Source organism: Electrophorus electricus, chromosome 2 (genome assembly GCF_041902795.1).
Source record: "Electrophorus electricus isolate QZ-2024a chromosome 2, ASM4190279v1, whole genome shotgun sequence".
In the NCBI taxonomy this organism is placed as follows: Eukaryota; Metazoa; Chordata; class Actinopteri; order Gymnotiformes; family Gymnotidae; genus Electrophorus; species Electrophorus electricus.
Window position 1 is genome coordinate 36,521,377 of NC_137498.1, and position 18,575 is coordinate 36,539,951.

Sequence of the window (18,575 nt, forward strand, 5' to 3'; positions counted from 1 at the left end):
ACATGGAGTATGAAGAAATAATAGTATACATCAGTAATAGTATATATTAAAAAAGTAATTTAGTATGAAAAGTAAATTTCAGATCTGAGCTATGAACACGAAATACATAACAGATAAGTAGTTGTGTGTTTTCTTGCAACTTCTATCTATCTTGGATCTAGATCTTTTTGAAACACGAGCAGCAAATATGATTTTAGGCTGAAAATCCCTTTAAAAAAACCCTCACTTTTCAAAAATGAAAACATTTGTCACTCTTCTCTACAACATTAGGGCTGTATACATTCCTGTATTTGGTGCTAAGGGAGGGAGATTTTTGCACTATAGAGGCATAAGTATGGCAGAGTGAGATGTGTCCATGGAGCTGCTCTGGATGCTAAGGGTGTGCTTTCAAAGGAAAGGATGTGAGTGGGTTTAAATATTTGTACATAAACACAGACGCACAGCTGCGGAGTGTGGACCAGGAAACACCACCCTTCCCTAACCCCATCCGTTCCATCCAACCACCAAACCTATAGACCGTCCAATACAAACACACACATGCACATATCCAAAACAAAGGTCCTTATGTTTAGTAGACTGGTGCTCCTTTGAAAATTCCTCAAAAAATAAAGATGATGAAAAATGCCACTGTTCAGTAACTGTGCGGGTACAGCATGTAAAGCCCGTCGTCTTTGAAGATTTAATTTGTTGTCTATCTCCTGGGATAGGTAATTACTCCCTGCTCATAATGACCATGAAATTTCCTGTAAACTGAGTAATCTAGAGGTCTTTATAACACACACACACACACACACACACACACACAAGCCTGACATCAACAAACCAAAACAAACAGGAGTTACTGCAAGCATTATTTTTAATACAAAAGAGAACAAAAAAGGATTTATAATCTTTACTTTTTTTTTAACACAGTTTCACCTGTCTATTTCTCTTCATCATATTGAGAGAGTATGACTTAAAAGGTGAATCCATTTCATAGCTCTTATCCCCTCCCTTCCCTAGACACAATAAATAAATAAAAATCAATTGTCAACTTCCAATTTCACTTTCATTTTTCATTAGGTATTCATACTTCAGCTTGTCAAAGACAAGACTTCAAAGCACATCTCATGGGGGTATGTACTTGAAACCCTGTGATCTGTTTCTCTAGGAGCTTCCAAAATTGGATAAAGTGGAAAGCCACTTTTGACATGACTTTGAGACTATAGTCACTGGCTAAAAGGCCACCACTGGAATCAATCAGCTTCCAGGTCTGTTGATTCCAAAATGATCACTGTCAGGAAAATGAATTGAACAAAAGCAGGACCACAAAAAGCAGAAGGAAAAGCATTGTTATCAGACTTATTGTACTACTACTCTTTCCCAGCAGATGATATGATGCTGTACTGTGAAATAAATACATTTTTTTTTACATTAGAAAAGAAACAAAAATACATTAGGATTATAAATTAACCATGAAACACGCATGGTCTTTTTGCATATTGTGAAGCAACTGAAAGAACTAAGTGACATGTTATCTGTAACATGTATTAAGTATGGTTAAAACACACATGTATGCACAACTGCCTGGTTATCTGGCTTACCAGGGCGACAAGGAGGGTGGGATCAAATTACACTAGGAAAATGTCAGTCAGTGCTTACTCATGAACTTCTTATCCACTTAGCGAGTCACTGAAGTGCTCTCAGGCTTCAGGATTTGCCATGTTTACTGCACGCCACTGGAGCTGCTCGTTAAATGGCGTGAGTGAAAGTGTCTGAGCACATTCTGTTGTGACAGCAGGGAAGCATGTCAGTGTAGTCATGCAGCCAAGTGACTACCTAACCTGTACTTGCTCTGGTTGTTTAGTTAGTTCATCATTGAAAAAAAAAACCTACCACACACACACACACACACACACACACACACGCACACGCACACGCACACGCACCATTCCTACATGCTCTCAGAGCAGAGGAGGTTGTGACGCTCCAGAGTGGACATCTGGGCTTTCTTTTTCTGAAGGGAAATCCCCTCAACAGGGCCAAAGGCCAAGAGCATTGCATACAGCCATGGGTGGGTGGCGAGTCTTTTCCGCTGGCTTATTCAATGCTAGTGTACTGTGCACACCCATGAGAGTCTGTATTGGAATTGAGCTGTACCACCCCCCAAGTCTCAGTGCTAAAGAGTAGGTAGCCATTGCATATAAATGGTGCTGAACCCCACAACTCTTCTCTATGCCAGTGGTTGTTTCACTCCAAGGGTCCATGTGGGCACTTGAAGGTATATGTATGTGTTAGAGTTCAGACCGCTGGTACACAGCTCAGTTATGTGTACATGAAAACCTACGAATTCGGTCAAGTTAAGGACAGAAATATGTAACACAAATAAGGCAGCATCATTACGGTTATAGTTAATCGAAAAGCGCAGGTGACAGGTGAGGCTTCATGCCCAGCTATACAGAGGGGCTGGAGGGCAGGTGGGCACTGGCTATCAATACCAAGTGTCTGTGCTGGTAGCGGGCACACAGGATGGCTGGCATTGTGCAGAAAGATGCTGTGCGCACACGTGGTAAAGTGGGCAGAGCATCGTGCCTTTGCCCGATCCCCACCCCCACAGAGACTGGATGGGCAGAGGGGTCACAATGGATCTACTGCTTGCCTGTCGGTGTCTTGGGGCTGGGGGTCTTCTTGGAGATGGTGGGAATTTTGGAGGGCTTGGCCCCAGGACGGCGTGACGTGTCAGACGTGTCTGAGCAGGCCGAACGCGTCTCCATCAGCTCAGAGGCGTCGGAGGCGTCGCTGCCCCGCCGGCTGCTGGTGCGGCTCCCCGCTCGGCTGCCTGCTCGGCTGGTCGGCCCGCTGGCCGATGCTGGGGTGCGCTTGCCATCTGTGAAGGGGGAGTACCAGGCCAAAGATGCAATCAGACATCGAAGGGAAGCTTCATTACAAAGAGAAAGGCTTGCAAACAGTTGCCAATAAATAAAACAATCTATAACATTTGTAAATAAGATATTTACTATACAACACAAAGATACAAAGCTTCTCTTAATGAAGAGCTTTGTCTGTCTGCAGCTCCTCACCAGTGCGTCCAGGTTTAGTACCACCGTTCTCGCCTGTCAGAGAGCCCCGGCTGGAATGGAGTGTTGGCCGTTTAATCTTGGAAGCGGAGCCTCCCTACAGTTAGAGAAAAAGAGAATTTTGTTTATTCTAACTAATACAGTGCCTATGTTGTCTGCTAACAAGTTAACATTCTAACAATTTTGAATGGAAAGCATTCTGTAGATAAACATATATCCAAGATAAGAATACTCTGACTTACATTGAAAACACCAATAGGCTTGGAATACACTATTTGTTTTTTTTTCAGCCTGAAATATAACATTTCTCATAATCTGGTAGTAATCGCACTGAAGTGTGATGGAACTGTGCCTGTGCTGACATGTTCCAGTGACCTACGGTTGGTGGTGTTTGCTCAGAAACCCCGCCTTTCAAGGCTCATCCACTGTTAGTGTGTTAGGACTTTTAGGGGGACGGGGAGGCAGTGTGTTACCTCTTGCCCAGGGGTGTGGCCGTGTTCTGGGCTGGACTGGCACTTGGTTGGAGGTGGAGTTTTACTGTGTGCCAGCCAGGGCTTGGCATAGCCCCGCAACTGAGATTGGCTGGACTGGGAAAGCAACAGGTGCGGGAGGGGCAGCAAGAAGAGGAAGAGGAGGAGGTGGAAGAGGAAGAGGAAAGCCAGGGGACGCAGTGAGAGAAGGAGGAGGAGGGGGGGGAGAGCAGAGTGCAGTGTGGTGGAGAATACAGAGATGGGGAGGGGATTGGCCAGGAGGAACATTAATCGAGCGAGAGACAGCAGGAGGACAAAAAGACCAAGAAATAAATAATAAAAAAAAAACACCCACAGATGACAAAGGGATTTTGACATGCAGAGACAACACAAAATACAATATCCCAAATGGTGAATATTTGGCCCAGTCTAAATGGCAACAGAAATAATGACAGAACTCAGAAGAAACAACAAACACAGGGAGGATCTTCATATATAGAATTTGTTGAGGCCTAATTTAATTCTATGGGTCAGTCATTAGATTTTGCGTTTTGCTTTTCCAGGTTTTACATCGTACTTATGTTTAAATGCCTGAGGGTCACACAGTCAGAAGACAGGTGAATATGACTAACAATGTGAGACAAAAACATGAATCTGAAGACAGGGTTTGTGAGAGTTTTTATACTGTATGCACAATTATTAGGCAAGTTGCATTTTTGAGGATTTCAACATAAAAAAAATCAGTGACCAATATTGGCACCCTTCTTTTCAATGACAGCCATAGGCCTTCCGTTCACGGAGTCTGTCAGTTTCTTAATGTCAATGATCATCTTTTTGTGCAGCAGCAACCACAGCCTCCCAGACATTGTTCAGAGTGCTGTACTGTTTTCCTTCACCATAAATCTCCCATTTACGAAGGGAGATTTACAAGTTCTCAATAGGGTTTAGGTCAGGTCCCAGGAAAGGGCCCATGTCATTTTTCTTTCATCTTTAAAGCCTTTACTGGCTAGTCACGCAGTGGAGTACTTCGATACATGTGATAGAGGATTGTCCTGCATAAAAATCATGGTCTTCTTAAAAGATGCAGATTTTTTTCTGTACCACTGCTTGAAGAAAGTGTTTTCTAAAAACTGACAGTAGGTTTGGGAGTTGATTTTGAGTCCATCTTCAACCTGAAAAGGTCCAACTAGCTCATCTTTACTAATACCAGCCAAAAGCAGTACCCCACCTCCACCTTGCTGGCGTCGGAGTTAGCCACGGGCCCATCCATCTTGTCCGTCAAGAGTCATTCTCTTCTCATCAGTCCATAAAACCTTTAAAAAATCTGTCTTCAGATATTTCTTGGCCCAGTCTTTACGTGTCACCTTATGTGTTTGGTTTAGTGGTGGTCGTTGTTTCAGTGCCTTCCTTACTTTGGCCGTGTCTCTGAGTACTGAACACCTTATACTTCTGTGCACTCCAGGTAGGTTGCAGTTCTGGAATACGACAGCACTGGAGGATAATAGGTTCCTGGCACTTCACATTTGATTCTTCTCAAATCTTTAGCATCTCAACATGTTTCTTGCAACCCTGTTGACTATTTGCAACAAAGTTTTTGATTGTTCTGGGATCATACCACAATATCTTAGCAATTTTAAGAGTGCTGCCTCCCTCTGAAAGATTTTTTTTTTACCATTTTGACTTTCAGAGTCTGTTAAATCTCTTTTTTGGACCATTTTGCCTGAGAAAAAGAAGCTGCCTAATAATTATGCACCCCTTGATATAGGGTGTTGATCTCCTTAGGCAACACCCTCCATCATTACACAAATACACATCACCTGATATGCTTAAATCCAATAAGCATTCAAGTTTATATATCTTGGAGTTGGAAAATACGCATAAAAATTATGATATAGTCAACACACTCTTATGCCTAATAATTATGCACACAGTCTACATGTGAGCATGTGTATGGGTCTGTACGTGTGTCACACTCACCCTGGAGGAGGCTGTGGGTGTGGCGGGGGCAGAAGGCCCAGAGGTGCAGCTCTGGGCACTCTGGGAGGCTGAGGAGGAGGAGCGGGTGGGTGAGGCCGTGCGTGACGATGGCTTGGAGCGCCGACCGCGTGAGCGGAAGGCAGCCAGGCCCTGTGACGCCCCTTCAGGAAGAATGAACTTCTCCCGCAGCTCCAGGTTGGTGCGTCCCCGGGCTGCGTTGATACAGGCAGGGAGGGGGGTGACAAAGGGTAAGACTCCCTTAGCATATTGGCCAACAGGCATGACTGTCAGCCAGCAAAGCAGTGTGAGTGGAGTCCACTGCTTAGGGCTAGAATGAATGAAAGAGTCAGTATATTCAGTTTAATAGGAATGCAGGTGCTTGTGGCAGACACGTTGCAGAGGTTTAATAGAGGGGTGAGCAGTAGGGTGTAGGGAAAGCATCCTCAGTTTGAGGGTTGGGCTCAGTCAGTGACAGACATGGAGGCCACACTAAAAGCTCCACTTTTAAAGCTCCAGGGGGCTTTCTATACAGGCGTGCAATCGTACAGTGCATGTTGTTTTGACAGAGGCATGGCTGGTTACATTAAAGGCACACACAAACGATCCATATCCACATGGCCTGAAGAAAAGCATTCTTTAAAAAACAACAACAACAACAACAACAACAACAGCCTCAGCATACAATACACAGCCTAGAGCAGCCAGCCGGAGACAAAGGGCAGGGAGGGAGAGAGAGAGAGAGAGAGAGAGAGAGAGAGTGGGGGGGGCAGTAGAGTTCTATGTGAAATCGCAGCGGTGCCCTCTAGCTGTGACCAGAAGCTGTCCTGAGGTTATAACACAACCCCCCAGTCTTGAGGCCAACTGATAATCAGTTGCACACCATATTATTTCTTCCCGATAAGACAGGTGTAGTCTGTACCTCTGCATCCACATTCCCTTTTAGGAACCACATTGAGTGGTATTAGAAATGCAGGCAGGCCACACCCAGGCTTTACTTTTTGATTTTCAGTGCTCATCAGGGATGCGCATGAGAAGCACCTGAGGCGGGGCTGGGTCTGGATGAGAAGCATGTGGCTAGCTGGCATGGAGACTGAGGCACCCCCCCCCCCCACGCACACACACACGTATATACATATACACACACACACACACACACACACACACACACACACACACACACACACACACACATATATACATATACACACACACACACAGTGTAGAGGAGATGGACTTGAAGCTCGACAGATGGGTTTAGAGACTGAGAAGTGATAGGGATGATGCCACACAAAGAGCTGGAAGAGTGAAAGAGCAGGAAAGGACGAGTGAGCGAGGTACCTCTGCAGCAGAAATAGCCAGGAGTTACTGCCACTGAGAGACACAAGAGACAATGTGAAGTAAACCCGAACACACACATGCACGTGGGCACAGACCGACACTTTCTTATATACACACACACACACACACACACACACACACACTCCCACCCCTTCTATCATACAGTGAAGTATGTTTTCATATTCATATATACATCATGTCCATGTTCTTATTTACAACAGTGGTCCCCATATGATGTGTGTGGAATGGGTTCTTGAGGCATGGAGGTGCAGCCCCCTATGCACTGTAAGCCATAGACACGTGAGCAGACACTCAACACAGCGAGTGGACAGTGAGTCTGGTGCTTGAGGCACAGCCAAACACAGTCGAGCAAAACTGAAGAGGATGCGAGTGAGACAGAAAAAGTGACAGAGAGAAAAGGCAATCGAGAGAGAGAGAGGCAACCGAAAAAGACAGAGAGAGAAAGACCCAACCTATACGAGATGATATGGAACTGCTGGAGTCGGAGCGGAGGATTTTAAGTCCAGGATGTTGCACTGGGGAGAGAGAAAGGGAGATGGGGCAGGGCAGAGAGAATCAGAGGGAGAGACCTAAGGAACATGCATCATGCACTGTGATTCAAAGAAGAGACAGAGAGAGTCAGATAGAGAAGGGGGCAAATATATGCCATGCATATGCAAAAAATGGGGAAAAATGAATAAATGAGGAGGAGGTGAGAAAGATATGAATAATTGAAGAGAATTTAGTGACCTGCAAAGATATGAGCCACAACATCAAATGTAAAAAAGAGTGAATTTTGATGAATGGAGAAATTGCATCACTAAAAGAGTCCTCATCATAAGGAGAGAACATGCTAGTGAATACAGTATGTCAAGGTTTGGAGTCTGGTCCAGTTGTTAAGAATGGTCCTTCATACAGGCTCATCAGCTCCCCCAAGCTCTTCAACTACATTCCAAACACCAGGTTACTCTGCAGGGTGAGAGCAGGTGCTAAAGAAGCCTTACCTCTGCAAGGGTCGTTCTTAACCAGGAACTCATCCAGGGCCATCCAGCCCCCTCCGACCCGCACCATCACCGTACTGCGAAGGATCCGGACAAGGCGCAGCTGCTGGGAGTCTCCAAACTGAGAGAGAGAGAGAGAGAGAGAGAGAGAGAGAGAGAGAGAGAGAAGGCAGGAGAGCAACATTTGGAGTGAAAGAAGGGGAAAAAAGAAAGAACAGCATTAGAGATATTTGGATATTGCGACATTTTTGAAACATTAAGTAGTATACTTTGATGTGCTGTATACAATCAAAATAAATTACATGGAAACCATGCAGAAAACCACATGCATTTTAAATTCTAGATGATTTGAGTTCAAGCTTAACCCCAATGTCCCGTAGCCCTACAAGAGCTTGAAATTTACCATAGTATTCATAAAACAAAATAAAAGCATAACCTTATCCTTTTAGAAAACTACAAAATACTATGGTAAAAATATATATAATTTTATTTTACAAAGCCACAAAAGCTGAAGCAGACAGCGCTTTCCTTTCAACAGATATCTCCACCACCAAAGAAATGAGGACCATGTACAAAAATCAAAAACCCAGAATCTTCTAGTTTCTTGATTATGTAAGTAATTTTAATAGTTTTCCATCTTGCAAACACAACACATGGACAGAGCCTGTGAAATCTGCTCCAGAAATGGCAGAAAACCCACATGCATGCCCTGCATATCTGGGTAAAGAAGTCCCTGCTACCCAGACAGGAAATGCTTGGTGACTGTGGTACAAGGAGCTTCGCACAGTCATCTCCAAGACATGCAATAGCATGCAATGTGGACTGACTCCTCATGCTCCTTTGCGCATAGAAGCTGCCTGTTAATTCTAATCCAAGGCCACCATTTTCCCACAGTTACCTTAGACATAATGTAATTGATTAAAACTGATCTATGTTAAAAACTTCCAGCTATAGCAAAGAGCCACTAACGAGAATCTGAAGCAGATTTCTGAGGCCACGTCACAAACAAGCCAGTCACATTACCTGGTTCCCAAGGAAGAACTACAAAAAATCCAGCAGACATGGAGAAGAAAATGAGAAAGAAAGAAGAAGCGTGAAATAACACAAATATGATTTTGAAAACAATTTCAGACTGTCTTATATTACGACTTAAGTTTGTTTTATTCTGGATGATGTGGTTCTGCTTTTTTCCTAAAATGATGCATTTCTCAGTTGAAACTGATGCTGGTGTTTTACTATGACTGTTCAAAACTGCATGCATGAGGATAAAGGTTCTGGTTGTGAATGGGTTAGAGTGCTTGTGAATGGCAGAATCAGGGAGGAATGGCACAGTGAGAAGGTGTAAACGGGACAGGCACAGACAAACAGAAAGAGAGAGAGCGCACACACACACACACACACACACACACACACACACACACACACACACACACACACACACACACACACACACACACACACACACACACACACACACACACACACACACACACACACACACACACAGTGAGAGCTCAGTGAGTAAGCGTGATGGTTCCAGGGCCTGTGCAGTCCAGTGAGTCTTGCTGTCAGTATCAGTAACCGATGGGTAATGGGAAACACATGTAAAAACAAAGCAGCTCCTTCAGTCACTGGAATTATGGGATGTAATTAGTTAGTTGATGGAAAGCACACACAGCTCCCAGCTCCACAGCTGTGGGGTAGTGTTGCTATGGTAATACTGTGAAGCAGTTCATTCACACTCACACAAACAGCAGTGCTCCTTTAACCCAAAATGGCATAATCATGATGCATTATGATAAATATGACATTGGTTAGAATCTTAGCAAACTGAAAGTGCATGGACATTATGTAGACAAATATAACAGATATTAGCATGGACAAACTATAGACTGAAGAAACATATTCTCATACACTAGTACTGTGTAAATACCTGCTCTATAGGAATGGCTAAACCCAGCGTTTAACAAAAGCTTCTCTTCTACTCACTCTGTACTTGTTCTCTCCAATCTGCTCCACCTGGAACCTCTTAGCACATTTGCACTGGGCCACTTGTCTTGTGACCTGCATTGGGAAACAGGTGTAGTTTGACAAACAACTCAGAACACATTCTAAATGGCAAAAAGGACCCATACAAGCTATGTAAAGTGATTGGAGTGTGCGTTACCTCATCTTCAATCTTGTCTGCATCTGTGGTGGGTCTGTATGCATCCTTGTTAGGGTGCAGAGCTGCCACAAACTCATAATAATCAATGTAACCGTCACCATCTCGGTCAAAGATGTCTGCCACTGCCATCATTTCTAGCTTGCTGGTGGGGAATTCTGTTGAAAGACATGCACAACATAAGTCCCATTAAAAAATATTATAAAATGTATCTAAAGCCCATCTGTAGATATATTGCAAGGTTACTGCTGAGTATTATCAAAAAGAGTAAACATTTGTATGTATGTATGTATGTATGTATGTATGTATGTGTGTATGTGTGTGTGCACGCACTTGTTCGTGTGTGTGTGCGCATGCCTGCAAGTATGTGCGCGTGCAAGTGCTTGCGTGTGAAAACATACTCGAGGCCAGAATGCCATCAATAAACTCCTGGCGGGTGATTTTGCCATCCTGATCCTTGTCTATACGTCTAAAAAAGTCCATGACGCGGGATTTCTTATGGTTCATCCAGCGCATGTACTTCTTCCGCCATACGTCAAAGTCAAAGTTGGCAAACTCTTTCAGCTGCAGCACAGTATCAACCAGGAGAACCAAGTAAGGTTAACACAGCACTTCCAATGTACTTCCAAATTGTTATGTATGGCACTAATTCATAGTCATCAATTTATCTAAAAATAAAGTGACTTGAAAAAATTACTTTTTTGCTCATTTTGTATATCTTCTTGCCAGTACACTGAATTACAGTGACTTCACAAATGAACAATCAAAGCTGGTATAAAATAAACACCATATGAGGTCCAAATACATGCATAATAGTTGCTGTACCTCCTCCAGCCTGTCAAGGGCATCATGGAGCTTGCGCTGGCGGTCCAGGGCCAGTAGCCAAACTTGCTGCCAGCGGGAGCAAAGCTGGGTCAGGCGCGGATTGCCCCCGGTTACCTGCATGGAATGCTGTGGTTGATGCGGCTGGGATTTCCCTGATGGGTGGGACAGGTGGCGGTCAAATGGGAGAAGAGAGATCAAAAAGAGCGTGTTCTACTCAGCATAGTCCCTTGCACACATATTCATCAGCTCAGCACAGTGTCCACAGAGGCATCAGGGCCACTTACGGGCACCTCGCCGCTCCGCCAGGCTGGTGGGAGGCTCTGCCGCTTTCCTCTTATAGGTCTTAGTCACTTTGTCCACATCAGGCTGCTTACGAGTCATTTCCTCCATGAACACCTGTGAGTTATACAACCACAGTTACACAATAATAGTCACAATCACCTCATACACACACACACACACACACACACACATACATACATTTTATGTCTGTTTTCATGCAGATTAACAGGTTAATAATATCCTACTTACCTGGTGCTCAGTAATTAGAGTTTTCAGCTGAGGAATGTCCTGGGGGAGGGGCTCAGTGTCACGCTGCACTAATGTAGTCTCCGCCCACTGTAGCCATGACAACAGTTCTTCCAGCAGTGATGCATTGTTAAGCAGTTCGGTGAGAGCTGTCTGTAACCGCTGCTCGTGTTGCTTAGCCCATGTCAGAACCTGGAGAATAACCAAAATGCAGCAGATAAGAGTCATTACTGCTAATGCCAACAGTGGAATTAGCCTTTTTAGGAGCTACAGCATTTACACACAAGTCTTTGTAACAGTTTATCTGGACCAGTTTACCTCCTCAAAGCGGGCTCGGATAATGGTGATCCAGTGCTTGATGGTGGTGATGCAGTCAGGGTGACACACAGCCAGGATGGCCTCGCCCATGCCGGCTGCCTTGGTAACGTCCACTCGTTTCTCCTCCACCTTCTGCATGAAGTCCCGGTGTGTGTGCAGCAGAGTCTGGAGAGTCTCCACCTCCTCTGGCAGCACGCCGCGGAAACGCAAGGTCTGCTCCGCCTCCGAGAGCCACTCCAAGAGCAACTGCACCGCCGCACGGAACTCCTCGGCCTGTGTAGAGACAGAAAAAAGGAGGGAGGGAGTGAAAGGAGGGCAATAAATAGGAAAAATATGTGCACAATAATTTTCCGTTACTATTTTAAAGTTATCATATTACCCTAGTAACTATAAAAAACTTCATCTTGGTGAAAGGCTACTGCACCCTACATTGTAATTCAATTCCATCCACACACTGATGTGCAGACTCACCTGTTTAAGAGCCTGCTGGAGACGTGTCTGTTTGGAGACGGAGAGTGCGCACACGGTGTCCCACCGGTTGCTGAGCTCCTGTAGTTGAACTTTGACCCAGGCGCTGTCATCCCGGCCCGTCTCCATCAGCTCGCGAGCGGAACGTTTCAGAGCCTGCACACTGCTGGTCCTCTTTCCTAGCTCCTTCTGGAAGGCCTGGAGAATCACCCACAGCACTGTCACCATGCTCCAATACTGCGCCCACTAAGTATTTAATTGCAAACCTTCACTACAGGTCACTACTACGGTTAAGCTCTGTGAAATCATCCTTCAAATGATGGCTCCATTCATCTACTACTTTTATCTTAGGCATGTAGTCAGAGCCAGACATAATATTTCTCAGTGTGACTGGTACCTTATGGGAGTCCATGAGGTTAGAGACCAGGTCCAGGTCTCCATGGACAGGCTGGTCCTCAGCCAGCTGGGGCTCTACACGGTACAGCCAGTCCACCAGAGCCTGCAGGGCCTCTGCAAACTGCCCCGAGAAGAGCAGAGCCTCCTCTAGCTTGTGTTGCCTGAGGACAAGAGAGATGGAGAGACAGCATGAGTGTCCCAGTCTTCTCCCCTGGTAAGGGATTCCATTCAGAAGTGAAACAGTTCCCCTCACCTCTCCACACTCTTCCCACACACGGTGTCCCACTTGTCCCGGACTTCACCCAGGAGGTTGTCGAGTCTCTGTGTGTCAGCTGCAAGTGTGGCTTTGTCTCTCATGGCCTTCCCAGAGCGCACTGTGGTGTCATAAACTGGCTGCTTAGAGCCAAGAGCCTTCTGAAACTCCTATAGGGAGATGAACAGAACAGGAATGAAAGCTTAATAGAAAATACTAAATATTGAATGTATTAAATAATTAATTATTAATATTAAAAATACTAAAAACTAATATATTTCGAACTATAAGATACCTGACTAAATACCCGAACAGTCTGACAGACCAAAGTTAAACATTCTAATATTCAAATTCTAACCATATAAAAATATTATAGATGAGATGACTAAAGTTATTTGTTTGATCTGATACGTGGTACTAGTGAGCAACTGTAAACAGTTCTCAGTTTGCACTGCAGTTATACTCCATTGTACCTTGTGTTTTGCCAGCTGAACTTTGATTTTTTCTGGCTCGTTGGAGATCTCCAGTTCTGAGTCCAGCCTGCTCTCAGCCTCCTCCAGCCAGTCGGTCAGCTTCCTCCAAGCCTCATGGAACTAAGCACAATCCCCATGTCAAAATGGATGGAAGACTTAAGAAGGTCGAGAGGAAGCAGGACAAAGCAAGACTTTACCTGTTTGGCCCTCTTGCGCGCTTCGTCTAGGTGCCGGCCCCTGTCCAGGGACCTCTGCACCAGCTTGTCCCAGCGGGCCTGAACGCTCAGCAGCAGGTTTTTGATGAGCACCACGTCTTGTTTAAGGCTGGCGAAGCGTAGCTGTGAACCCGATTTCTCCAAAGCTAGCACCTGCTCACGGTGGGTGTTCACCTCGTTCACAAACACCTGGGACACATGTGGACACCGGGCAAAAGATTGTCCATAGTAAGCCCGCTAAAAGCGACTTGGGTATAAATTTGAGTAGGAAAATGTCTCCCCCATCTGAGGCAGTGAACCACAATTATTAAATAACAATTTCTATAAAATAAAATAATAATAATGCCCTAAAATGGAAAGCTTGCTCATCCCACCATTCAGTTGATAAACAGCTAAACTTCACTGCTAATTCAAGTTTCCTTCCTCACCTTGTGCTCGTCTATCTGGAAGAGGATGGTGTCAAGGATGAGGCTGGGTGGCTGGGCCATGTTCAGAGTCTGCTCAGTCTGGGTCAGCCAGTTTATGGTGTCCTGCAAAGATGACTGGAACCCTGTTGCTAATGTGACAGCCTCCTCCAGCTTGGCCTGAGAGATCACGGGGAGAAACAGTGAGAATCAAATGGGGGCTCAATGGTTGCTTCAGTATTGACAAAAATTTTAGTTAGGATAATGTTGTTTCTCCTACCCTCCTATCATCCATCTTGGTGTTCAGGCTGCCCCACTTGTTTTCCAGCAGGGCCAGGTTTTGCTGGGTTTGGGTGGTTCCAGGACTTGCCTCCTCTCCACCTCTGACAAGCATCATCAACTCCCCCTGATCCAGCAACCGGAGGTACTGCTCAGCACGCTGGGTCACCTGGGCCTGCAGCTCCTGCAAACACAAAGCACAGGGTTTAGCAAGCACAAGGTACTGCAATTAGCATCTGCAGTGAGCTAGATCTAGATAAAATTCATGTGTTGTGTAACCACAAAAATTCTGATTAATTCTGGACACATTATGAAACAATTTCATGTGAACTTCTTATATCTCACTGGCTCTCAAACAGCCTAGAAGGCTCAGCTCTGCACTGAGGTGTATGGTACAGTCTTTACCATGTGCTGCTGCAGCTGCTCCCTGGCCGTCTCAGGAAGGCCACCTGTGGGTTTGGCAGCAGAGAGCTGACTCTCTGTGCGCCTCAACCACTGCAGGAACTCCTCCAGCTCACCATGGAAACCCTCCGCCTGAAACAAGCAGAGCGGATGGAAGATGATCAGTCACCCACACAGCCACCCTGGCTGCTATTAATATTAAAGAGGCACTCTGTTCTCTCTCTTATATTCCACAGTACATGCAGACTCTCTGTACTGCCTCACAATTAGCACCATGAATACTACATTGCTTGTTCAAGGACAAATGGTGATATGGTAGCAGGGTGGTGTGGCCTAGTGTCCTGGCAGAGCACCTGGTGCAGGGCAGCCTCCAGGAGTTTCTGCCTCTCCTCAGTTTTCAGCAGCAGGCTTTCCCAGCTGCGGTTCAATTCATCCAGCTGGTCTCGCAGGTGGCTGGCCTCGTCTCCAGGACTGGATTCCAGCAGCTCGGAGCCCGCTCCGTTCACCGTCTCCACTGTGGCCCGATGGGATAGCACATCATTCCTCAGCACCTGGAAGGGTAGCACAGAGAAACCAACCAAAATCACCCTCAAGGACGCATAGAGAAGTCAGGGGGATAAATGTGTGATGGGGTGGGTGGGGGAAAGGGGACACATACGTGGTGCTTGGCCAGCTCGATCTCGATGGCCTTGGGGTCGGAACTGACAGGCCGCTGGGTGTCCAGGGTGGCATGGGTGTGACTGAGCCAGGACTGCAGCTCTGAGAGAGCATGTTGGAACTGGCCCAGAGCCAGCAGAGCACCCTCCAGTTTGTGCTGAGAGTGAGAGAGAAAAAAAATATAAAATTGAGAACATCAAATATATGTTCAGTACACTTTAGATTATACAGAGAATATAACTTGCCTCTTACTTTGTATTAACAATGCTTGAAATTACTGCCAAATTATCACAGACAGTAAGTGCATGCTAACCTGTCTGAGAGTGATCTTCTCTCCTAGGTTGTCCCACAGGTGCCTGAGCTCAGTAAGAGGCTCCTGGATCATGTCTCTGTCTGTTTGGTCAGTAACCTTTTTGAGCAACAGCTCCCCCTGGTGGCAAAGTTTCTCCATGTCTATCTGCTGTTGATACACTTCTACCTTGAATTGCTGTTTAAAGAGAAAGTAAGAGAAGTGAAATAGAGTCAGCCATCTCCAGTTTCACTTGCATACAGAAAGCTACCAAAGGAATCAATCTGGACCTTGAGCTCCTCGATCTGCTGTTTGACCGTGCTGAGGTCAGTCCCTATAGTCGGCATGTCACACAGTTTGATGACGGCGTTGTCCAGGTAGTCAAACATACCCTGAAAGCAGAAACACTCATCAACACCCTTTTCAGTTTATACATTAGAGCTGCATTAGCTCCATCAGTGCAGGTTACCTGTAGAGCATCCTGGTACTGCACGGAGGCAGTCATGGCCTCCTCTAGCTTCTCCATCCTCTCTCGCCATGTGCGGTTCAAGCCTTCCCAGGCAGCGTTCATCTAGAGATGCAGTGAAAGGCCGAAGTTCAGCTAAAGAAAACCATGTGGTTTGCATACAAGTCCAGTGGGACAATAATTCAGCCAGAGCTGGATTACCTGCTGGATCATCCTTACCTCATCAATGGTCTTCTTGACCTCCGGTTTCTCTGTTTCTCCACAAGCAAAGATAAGATCTGCTCCCAGTGTGCGTACGATCTCCAGCTCCTCTCTCAAACCATCCGTCTCTGCCTTAATGGCCTGGGAGCACAGAAAGGACACATACAGATAAAATGGAGGAACTTGGATAGCACCATGCAACTTCCTTCTTGTGTTACTACCTGTAGGATTCACATAAGGTTTTTCCTACAGCTTATTATATTGCACTACTATTCCCATTTCCCCACTGTGTCTGTATCACTCACCTCTGCAGCCTCTATCTGCTGTTTAATGAGTGATGGGTCCACCCCAGGGTCTTCCAGCTCTTTCACAATGTCCTGGGAGTCTCTCAGTGTACTCAGCAGGGCAGCCATGTCTGCCCAGAACTTCCCAGCCAGGTCGAGCACATCCTGAAGCTTCCCCTCCCTCTCCTCAGCCCTCTGCCTGATCTCGTCCCACAGAGAGCGCAGGCGCAGGAGTCTGGAGCGCACTGCTGCGGGGACACCACCACAAATGTCACACAAGTGTTACTCAAGCATTACACGCGTCTTACCCAACAAACATTACTCTGTAGGCACACGAGCAGGAGAAAGGCAGCTTGCACCTATTTACTGAGAGCTGCAGTGCTGAATCATTAGGGTTATGATCCACTAATACAGTGTTGAGGTTCTTCCCTTTGGAAACATCACACTGACCCTGGGCAGCGGGGTCATCATGGGGCGCACGGGTGATCAGCTCTTCCCCGCGGTTACAGAGGGCACTGAAGGAGGGCAGTAGCTTGTCCAGCTCCAGCCCGGTGGCTCGATGCTCAGCCAGCTGCTCACGGATCTTCTCTACCTCAGCGGCCACAGGAGGCGGCTGTCGTAAGCGCTGCACAGCACCCTCTAGTGTCTCCAGCAGCGGGTCCATCTTATCATGGAACTGAGAGAGAGAGAGAGAGAGAGAGAGAGAGAGAGAGAGAGAGAGAGAGAGAGAGAGATAGAGAGAGAGAGAGAGCAGGGAAGGGAGGGGGAGGGGGAGGTTCAGTTATGCCATAGAACTTGTTCTGAATTATGGTCCCAGAGAAGTAAAATTGAAGACAGAAAGAGAGACAGAAAATGAGAGAGGAAATTCAGGGTAAAACTTAAACTGCTTCACACTAACCCTCATGCACCTCGATGAAATATGATCAGGCAGTAATAGTCACATTGTTACAATCGAGTACAGCACCTTTTTGTTTACAGAGAACAAAGGTGTCATACAGCTTGTGTGGAAACAAAGCTGTACTAAAAACAAGCAGTTTGGTTTTGATTTTAGGTGCACCACATAAAGTCACACAAAGGAACCATGTCTATATTATAATCACCGCTAATTATATCAGTATTTGGGTTAACCCTCCATATTACAAATCACCTCAATGTTGAAAACCTGTAAAAGGCATGTCTTCAAGACAGTTATAGAGTGGCTTTGATGAGTAATGGATTTCTTACCTCTATCAGCTGAGGGTGTTGAGAGAGCAGTGATGAAGTTGAACACACAGTGATTGGGGGGAGGGGGGGGGTTTAGGTGAAAGGTACAAGAACCCCGGATGAACGGGGTGGCAGGGTCGGGGAACGAGGAGCATGGAGTGACCCCAGTGGGGTGGAGGTGGAGTGACCAGTGAGTGCAAAGACAGGCAATACAGCAGTGTGATAGTTACAGCGGGGTGGGGTGGAGAAACAATACGATGTGTTAATCAAATGACATGCAAACAAGTCAGCAAGCAAAAAAACAGTCAATAACAGTCACAACAGCCACTCTCTGATGAAGACACAAAATCAGTGATGACTTCAGCACATTACCAAAAAAAACCCTGTGATTTTAGTAACTCAAATGTGGCAGTTTACTAACTACAAAGAGTTTCAACCATGGGACATGTGACCAGATTGCAGAAGTTGAAGCATGACTGGATGACGTGTATGTACTACAAGTATGGCTGTGATTCTGTCTTGTAGTGCTGAATATTGTCCTCTGAGTGCCCAACAAGGTCAGAGTGGCCTGTGTCACAACTAGACGGGCTACGGAACACACATGCAAACGACGCAAGCACATACCTGCGCAGACTGTGAGAAGGCCTCATCCAGGGCTGCAGCCCGACCTTTGACCTCCTCTTTGATGGTCATGTAGCGACTCTCGGCCTCACTGTAGCGCTGCCTCATCGTCGCCCCTTCCTGGTGGCTCAGTTCGGCCAGCTGTGGGCCGATCTTCAGTAGCTTGTCTATGTGGGGCTTGTGCTCAGCAATAGAATCCCTCAGGAGCTGCATGGAGAGCAGAGGAGGTTTCATCGGAGAGAATATTAGGGAGGAGGTTTCGTTTCTGAAAAGCACAAAAATAAGAT

General features: G+C 45.9%; 1 protein-coding gene across 18 annotated transcripts in view; it reads right to left on the minus strand.

Moving 5' to 3' along the window:
- macf1a (microtubule actin crosslinking factor 1a) overlaps positions 1 to 18,575 on the minus strand; it is a 132,409-nt gene that overhangs the window by 1,212 nt on the left and 112,622 nt on the right. For 8 of the 18 annotated variants that reach the window (XM_081701820.1, XM_081701813.1, XM_081701833.1 and 5 more), the window contains 31 exons: positions 18,292 to 18,495; positions 16,915 to 17,140; positions 16,486 to 16,712; positions 16,199 to 16,321; positions 15,983 to 16,084; positions 15,804 to 15,905; positions 15,538 to 15,711; positions 15,226 to 15,381; positions 14,921 to 15,118; positions 14,571 to 14,699; positions 14,167 to 14,349; positions 13,911 to 14,066; positions 13,465 to 13,671; positions 13,268 to 13,387; positions 12,795 to 12,964; positions 12,543 to 12,702; positions 12,149 to 12,343; positions 11,678 to 11,950; positions 11,363 to 11,551; positions 11,116 to 11,227; positions 10,832 to 10,983; positions 10,408 to 10,570; positions 10,010 to 10,164; positions 9,832 to 9,906; positions 8,866 to 8,883; positions 7,846 to 7,963; positions 7,315 to 7,377; positions 5,504 to 5,715; positions 3,530 to 3,643; positions 3,060 to 3,153; positions 2,639 to 2,866 (listed from right to left, as the gene is read on the minus strand). In XM_081701820.1, coding sequence (XP_081557946.1) covers positions 2,639 to 2,866; positions 3,060 to 3,153; positions 3,530 to 3,643; positions 5,504 to 5,715; positions 7,315 to 7,377; positions 7,846 to 7,963; positions 8,866 to 8,883; positions 9,832 to 9,906; positions 10,010 to 10,164; positions 10,408 to 10,570; positions 10,832 to 10,983; positions 11,116 to 11,227; positions 11,363 to 11,551; positions 11,678 to 11,950; positions 12,149 to 12,343; positions 12,543 to 12,702; positions 12,795 to 12,964; positions 13,268 to 13,387; positions 13,465 to 13,671; positions 13,911 to 14,066; positions 14,167 to 14,349; positions 14,571 to 14,699; positions 14,921 to 15,118; positions 15,226 to 15,381; positions 15,538 to 15,711; positions 15,804 to 15,905; positions 15,983 to 16,084; positions 16,199 to 16,321; positions 16,486 to 16,712; positions 16,915 to 17,140; positions 18,292 to 18,495 — 4,798 coding nt within the window. Of the gene's footprint in view, positions 1 to 838; positions 2,867 to 3,059; positions 3,154 to 3,529; positions 3,644 to 5,503; positions 5,716 to 7,314; positions 7,378 to 7,845; positions 7,964 to 8,865; positions 8,884 to 9,831; positions 9,907 to 10,009; positions 10,165 to 10,407; positions 10,571 to 10,831; positions 10,984 to 11,115; positions 11,228 to 11,362; positions 11,552 to 11,677; positions 11,951 to 12,148; positions 12,344 to 12,542; positions 12,703 to 12,794; positions 12,965 to 13,267; positions 13,388 to 13,464; positions 13,672 to 13,910; positions 14,067 to 14,166; positions 14,350 to 14,570; positions 14,700 to 14,920; positions 15,119 to 15,225; positions 15,382 to 15,537; positions 15,712 to 15,803; positions 15,906 to 15,982; positions 16,085 to 16,198; positions 16,322 to 16,485; positions 16,713 to 16,914; positions 17,141 to 18,291; positions 18,496 to 18,575 lie in introns of those variants that run through there. The other 10 variants (XM_081701844.1, XM_081701795.1, XM_081701850.1 and 7 more) reach the window with 7 other exon arrangements.